This window comes from Sinocyclocheilus grahami, unplaced genomic scaffold, assembly GCF_001515645.1.
Source record: "Sinocyclocheilus grahami isolate Dianchi unplaced genomic scaffold, SAMN03320097.WGS_v1.1 scaffold947.1, whole genome shotgun sequence".
Taxonomy (NCBI): Eukaryota; Metazoa; Chordata; class Actinopteri; order Cypriniformes; family Cyprinidae; genus Sinocyclocheilus; species Sinocyclocheilus grahami.
In genome coordinates, this window is record NW_015506126.1 from 344,176 (window position 1) to 351,675 (window position 7,500).

The 7,500-nt window shown below is 34.8% G+C and overlaps 1 protein-coding gene across 3 annotated transcripts in view; it reads left to right on the top strand.

The window, feature by feature from the left end:
- The window catches only part of ldb1b (LIM-domain binding 1b), a 42,546-nt gene that overhangs the window by 11,674 nt on the left and 23,372 nt on the right, over window positions 1-7,500 (top strand). The window contains exon 1 of one of the 3 annotated variants that reach the window (XM_016249676.1): window positions 2,676-3,002. The exons of the other annotated variants lie outside the window; for them this stretch is intronic. Coding sequence (XP_016105162.1) covers window positions 2,978-3,002 — 25 coding nt within the window. The 5' untranslated portion in view covers window positions 2,676-2,977. Of the gene's footprint in view, window positions 1-2,675; window positions 3,003-7,500 lie in introns of those variants that run through there. 3 annotated transcript variants of the gene reach the window in all.

The following is a 7,500-nucleotide window of genomic DNA, read 5'->3' on the forward strand; positions in this document are numbered from 1 at the left end:
AGTGTGTGTGTGTGTGTGTGAGTGTGTTTGTGTGTGTGTGTGAGTGTGTGTGTGAGTGTGTGTTTGTGCGTGTGTGAGTGTGAGTGCGCGTGCGAGTGTGCGTGTGCGTGAGTGTGAGTGTGAGTGTGTGTGTGTGAGTGTGCGTGCGCGTGTGAGTGTGCGTGAGTGTGTGTGCGTGTGCGTGTTTGTGTGTGTGCGTTTGTGTGTTTGTGTGTGTGTGCGTTTGTGTGTTTGTGTGTGTGAGTGTGTGTGCGTGTTTGTGCGTGTGCGAGTGTGAGTGTGCGTGCGTGTTTGTGCGTGTGTGAGTGTACGTGCGTGTGCGAGTGAGTGTGCGTGCGTGTGTGAGTGTGAGTGTGTGTTTGTGCGTGAGTGTGAGTTTGTGTGAGTGTGTGTGTGTGAGTGTGCGTGCGCGTGTGAGTGTGTGTGCGTGTTTGTGTGTGTGTGTTTGTGTGTGTGTGCGTTTGTGTGTTTGTGTGTGTGCGTTTGTGTGTTTGTGTGTGTGTGCGTTTGTGTGTTTGTGTGTGTGGTGAGTGTGCGTGCGTGTTTGTGCGTGTGTGAGTGTGCGAGTGTGAGTGTGTGTTTGTGCGTGTGTGAGTGTGAGTGTGCGTGAGTGTGAGTGTGTGTGTGTGAGTGTGTGTGTGTGTGAGTGTGTGTGCGTTTGTGTGTGTGTGTTTGTGCGTGCGTGTGTGTGTGTGCGTTTGTGTGTGTGTGTGCGTGTTTGTGTGTGTGCGAGTGTGAGTGTGTGTGCGTGTTTGTGCGTGTGTGAGTGTGCGTGCGTGTTTGTGCATGTGTGAGTGTGAGTGTGCGTGAGTGTGTGTGTGTTTGTGTGTGTGTTTGTGTGAGTGTGTGTGTGAGTGTGTGTGTGTGTGTGTGCGTGAGTGTGAGTGTGCGTGAGTGTGTGCGTGTTTGTGCTTGTGTGAGTGTGAGTGCGTGTTTGTGCGTGTGTGAGTGTGAGTGTGCATGTGCGTGAGTGTGCATGTGCGTGAGTGTGTGTGTGTGTGTGTGTGTGTATTCATATATTTTTGTCTTTTGTCTTTTTTGAGCAACAGTAGGCAGTATTGTAATATTTGGTTCCTGTCAGACTCTCACCACTAGGTGTCGTCTGTTGCTCTCAGGCAGTAAGCAGACTCGGGCTGACAGCTCTTCTCTGAGCCGTTTACTGCGTCTGAACAGATCAGTGTGTCTGCTGTGATCACTGAGTGTCTCCTGAGACTGCTGTCCGTCTGTAGCGCCTCCAGCTCGCTGCATCCTGATCCAAACGCTGTGATCAGCACTTTACAGCAGCATTGATTTACTGCTTAACGCCACAGAAATACAGCAGCCCCGCGGGAGACCTGTCAATCATCACAGAGCCACGCCCACCTCTTTGTGTCAGCGGGTGGAGGAGGGGCTTGACTGTAGAGCTGTGAATCCAGGGTCACTTCTGTTCATTATATCTGTGAATCAGAGTGTGTGCAGAGGTGCATTATGGGTCACATTCTCACTGCTTAAAGGGAATAGGTGCGATAGTCGTTAAATTTGCGAATGAATAATCATTAAGGACATATTTATTGTTTATTTTCATGGGCAAAATCCAGTCACTTCAATAGGAATCAATGTGTTTTCTAATGAGGGCGAAACTTCTGCACACAGATTTCGCTCTGGGTTTAAGTTGGTCATGTGAATTTACCGTGTTCGTTAACCATGTTCATGCAAAACCTGGAAATATGAGGGAGGATCTTAAAAATCATGGATTTATCTATATACAGTTTTTTAAATTGTGTACAACATTTTTTTAATTTCCTAGAAATTGTTTTTATGGAACCCTGTTTTCGCCACAGAAAAAAGATAATTGCAAAATATGTGTGTTTTAACATATATATATATATATATATATATATACACACACACACATATTTTTCTGTGGCGGAAATGGGCTTCATAGTTTTATAGAGCAATATATATATGTGTGTGTATATATTTTCTATATTTGCAATATAAATACCTTGTACCTATATTTGCAAAAAATAATAAATTTAATTCATTTAAATAAATTCAAATGCATAATTTCAAAGGTTTTTTAAAGTTATAAATGAAATATAAAATATAGTTTTTATTAGAAATTGACGTTTTTTTTAAATTGTGCAATATATATTTTCTGTGGCGGAAATGGGCTTCATAGTTTTATAGAGCAATATATATATGTGTGTGTATATATTTTCTATATTTGCAATATAAATACCTTGTACCTATATTTGCAAAAAATAATAAATTTAATTCATTTAAATAAATTCAAATGCATAATTTCAAAGGTTTTTTAAAGTTATAAATGAAATATAAAATATAGTTTTTATTAGAAATTGACGTTTTTTTTAAATTGTGCAATATATAAAATTTATTTTAAAAAATATTTATCCAGTGATCACAAGCGTGTGTAAAATAAATTATTTCGTTTTTGAGTTTTTAAAAAAAAATCTAATGACACTTTATTTAGCGTCAGTAAAAAACAAATAAAAACAAAACTGAGATGACTTGAAAAAAAACCCATTTGCAATATGTTCAATTTGCTGTTTGAGAAAAAAACGATAATTTTTAAAATGATTCAAATATTATCATTCACATTTCTGTGAATGATTCCACCTATATTTGCATGATCACACATGTCTGGAGAAGTCCTAGACAATCTTGCAGATTGATTGGTGGTGAAGTACTAGTATTAGTATTAGTGTGAGTGAGAGTATTGTGCTGTTATAATGACAGTCTGTCAGCTGCGGGGCAGTTTTCAGGGGCAGCGGGGGCTTTGCATTAGCGGCTGTTATCAAGCCTGTGACAGATGTATACTCTTGACTTCCTGTTGACTGGGGAACACAGAGGGGTTAGATAGTCCTCAGCCTTCCCCCATCGCTGTAGCTACACCCTTCAGCCGAAAGCCTGGCCTGCAGAGATACTCCGCTCCACACGCGTGTGTTTACTGCAGAGAGCATCAGACGCCCGCAGCATGACGAACCAGCTCGACACACTCGGTGAGAATGGAGCTTTCTGCTGGATTATTCACTGCTTTTGGCTTTGATTACTTGATTTTATGCAGGGTTTGACTTAATATCAATTTCATTTTAAAGTACTTTATTGGCATGATCGTGTTTGCAATATTAGCAGAGTGCATTACGTGTGTGTGTGTGTGTGTGTGTGTGTGCGTGTGTGTGTTAGTTTGTGTGTGTGAGTGTGTGTGTGTGTGTGTGCGCATGTGTGTGCGTGTGTGTGTGAGTGTACACAAAACAAGTAATGACAAGAAAAATAAATATGCAATATAACAATAAACATAAAATGGTGTTAAAGAAAGTAATTCATAAAAATAAGATAAAAAACGATAAATTCATTAAATAATTATAAATGTATAATTATATTTAAATACATAATTATAAGAAAAAATAATTATAAAACTTATATATCTATAATTAAATAAATTAAAAATTAATACAAGTAAAAATTATTATTTATATATTTAATTAAATAATAATAAATGACAAATAACATTTTAAATAATATGCATAAATTAAAAGTAATAAAATGTGTGTGTATATGTATTTGAATGATAATAAATTAAACATTATATAATTAGAAATAATGCAATTAATTGCTTATATATGTAATTAAATTATAATACATTTTCAATACAATTTTAAGTAATAAATTATATAAAAATGTATTAAAGTAATGACAAGAAAAATAAATATACAATATACAAATAAATATAAAACGGTGTTAAAGAAAGGTACTAAGTAATTCATAAAAATAAGATAAAAAAACGATTAATTCATTAAATAATTATACATTTATAATTATATTTAAATACATAATTATAAGAAAAATATCTATATATGAAATAATTATTATTAAATAATAATTATAAAAAATATATTATATCTATAATTAAATAATAAATAAAAAATTAATACAAGTAAAAATAATTATTTATATATTTAATTAAATAATAATAAATGACAAATAACATTTTAAATAATATGTATAAATATCAATTAAATTAAAAGTAATAAAATGTGTGTGTATATGTATTTGAATGATAATAATTTAAACATTATATAATTAAAAATAATAAAATTAATAGCTTATATATGTAATTAAATAATAATACATTAAAGATCAATACAATTTTAAGTAGTAAATTCTATAAAAATGTATTAAATAAAAAAATAATAATTCAGAATGTCTATATTTGATTGAATGATAATAAATAAAAAATCAATACAATTAAATAATTTAATTAATATATATAATAGACATTTATCAAGACATTATAAAGAAAAAAATACTATAATATATGTTTGTGGCTGGTCTTTGAATCGTAGTCTTCCTCCAGTAACGTCTGCATCACTGATATGATATAGAGTCAAAGCTGCTTTTCAGAGTGAACTGACATTTAGAGAGACTCTGCACTGGTCTTTAGAAACAAACTGAACCCTAAAACCATGCATATTTACCCAGTGTATTGTGTTGCAGAGCTGCTTTGTGCTTCTCCCAGCATGCTTTAGTAAAGTTAAACACGGGACCGCAGTGCATCTCTAAACGGGTTTATCGGCTCAGAGATCTGATCCCAGAGCGGTTCTGAAGGATCTGAGCGCGTGTTCAGCGCGGCGTGGGTCGGGTTGAGCTGTGGTTCTGACAGCTAAAGCTGAGTTTGACCCCCACAAACATCAGGAGATTTACCTCTGTGTAGCCTTAGAGCGTTTCCATAGTGACCGCGGGAACTGCTTCAGATCAGACAAACATGTTGATGCATGTTTCGTGACCTCAGGACTTTTTATTGGCCCATGTGCCTGTTGTATTCTGTGTTTATATTCATGCACAGCATCTCTGGCTTGTGTTTTGGTGCATATAACATGAAGAGGCTCTTTGGAGACGAGTAATGACAAGAAAAAGACATTTATAAAATATACTAATAAATAAGAATTGTATTAATATGAGGTGTTAATAAAAAATGTATAAAAAAATAAACAAATAAATGTAATAATTATAAATATGTAATTATATTTAATTAAATTATAATAGATTTAAAAACAAATAAAATGAAAAATAATAAACTTAATTAAATATATACAATTAATAATAAATTAAAAATAACCAAAAAGAATAAACATTTAAAAAGTAATATATATATAACTTATTTTCTTATTTTTCATTTTATTTATAATACATTTCTTTGATATATAAATTAATAATAAATTAAAAATAAACAAAAATAATACAAATAAAAAGTGATATATAATTTATTTATTTATAATACATTTTATTTATACAATAAGGTGCAAAAATAATTGACAAAAATAAGATAAAAAATAGAAAATAAATAAATACATTTAAATTTAATTAAATAATAAATAAATTATAAAAATAATACATTTAATTAAATATACGGTACATATGATAATATAATTATATATATATATATATATATATATATATATATATATATAATATTTATTTTATTTTTTGTGTATTTTTTTTAAATAAGGTGATAATTGATAAAAAATAAGAAATTAATTCAATAATTATACATATATAATTATATTTAAAATAAATCAAATTAGATTATAGTAATAATACATTAAAAATAATAAAATGTAAAATAGTAAAATAAATAAATGTACATTTATCAAGACATTATGAAGAAAAACAATCTTTGTATTAATATATGTATGTGGATGGTGTTTAATCTGCTGTTGAGGGGTAACTGTCTTCCTCCAGCAATGGGTCAGCATCTCAAAAATATCAGAAACATATATGCATGACATGCAGATGCACTGCAACATGTTTTGACAGCGTGACGTGAACCTGGACTGTTTGTCAGTCTATAACCTCATCTGCATTGATTATCCAGCTCTGCGTTAAGTGGCTTACCATCGACCTGGGTCAGAATTGATTATCTGAAATTCCCAGCTGTGTAATTGTCATTTATCGGCCGCTTGTCAGTCGAAGAGTGTCACGCTATGAAGTGGACTAATACAGTTGAGATGTCTGCATGTGTAATTGAATCATTGGTTTGCTTTGACAGGCTTGAGTATGCTAATCTCATCAGGAGTGTGTGTTATGGTGTTATTAATGCTTTATATTATGACTTGCTGACTAACAACAAAATGCATGTTCTTTGAATGAGTTTTACAGGCCTTTGCGTCTGAGTTCTGCATGAAAGCCTGTAAACTGATCAGAATGTAAGCTGCACTTGGTGCTGTAGAGTTCATGTGTGCATTTGTAAGTCATGATTTATTTCTTTATCGGTCGATACGTGAAGTGATGACAGAGAGAGATGTGAAAAGTGCTTAGCAAGCAAACAGCGCTGGGGAGGGAGGCAGACAGATCCATCTCTGAGACACAGCGTTTTAGCTCATTATTTCTCATGCAAATAAAATAGACTGCATTCAATCGAATTTAATTGGAGATTCAGATGGGGCACAAAATGCACAAACGTGTCTCAAACATTCGATCTGCCTGTTCCTAATTATATTCAGCATGATCGTGTTTACTTACAATATTGTCAAAGCATTAAACACAAGTAATGTCTAGAAAATTAAATGTACAATATAACAATAACAAATAACCATAAAAATAAGAATGCAAAGTAATTAATATATATGTGTGCGTGCGTGTGTGTGTGTGAGTGAGTGTGTGTGTGTGTCTGTGTGTGTGCGTGTGTGAGAGAGAGAGAGAGAGTGTGTGTGTGTGTGTCTGTGTGAGTGAGTGTGTGTGTGTGTCTGTGTGAGTGAGTGTGTGTGTGTGTCTGTGTGAGTGAGTGTGTGTGTGTGTCTGTGTGAGTGAGTGTGTGTGTGTGTCTGTGTGAGTGAGTGTGTGTGTGTGTCTGTGTGAGTGAGTGTGTGTGTGTGTCTGTGTGAGTGAGTGTGTGTGTGTGTCTGTGTGAGTGAGTGTGTGTGTGTGTCTGTGTGAGTGAGTGTGTGTGTGTGTCTGTGTGAGTGAGTGTGTGTGTGTGTCTGTGTGAGTGAGTGTGTGTGTGTGTCTGTGTGAGTGAGTGTGTGTGTGTGTCTGTGTGAGTGAGTGTGTGTGTGTGTCTGTGTGAGTGAGTGTGTGTGTGTGTCTGTGTGAGTGAGTGTGTGTGTGTGTCTGTGTGAGTGAGTGTGTGTGTGTGTCTGTGTGAGTGAGTGTGTGTGTGTGTCTGTGTGAGTGAGTGTGTGTGTGTGTCTGTGTGAGTGAGTGTGTGTGTGTGTCTGTGTGAGTGAGTGTGTGTGTGTGTCTGTGTGAGTGAGTGTGTGTGTGTGTCTGTGTGAGTGAGTGTGTGTGTGTGTCTGTGTGAGTGAGTGTGTGTGTGTGTCTGTGTGAGTGAGTGTGTGTGTGTGTCTGTGTGAGTGAGTGTGTGTGTGTGTCTGTGTGAGTGAGTGTGTGTGTGTGTCTGTGTGAGTGAGTGTGTGTGTGTGTCTGTGTGAGTGAGTGTGTGTGTGTGTCTGTGTGAGTGAGTGTGTGTGTGTGTCTGTGTGAGTGAGTGTGTGTGTGTGT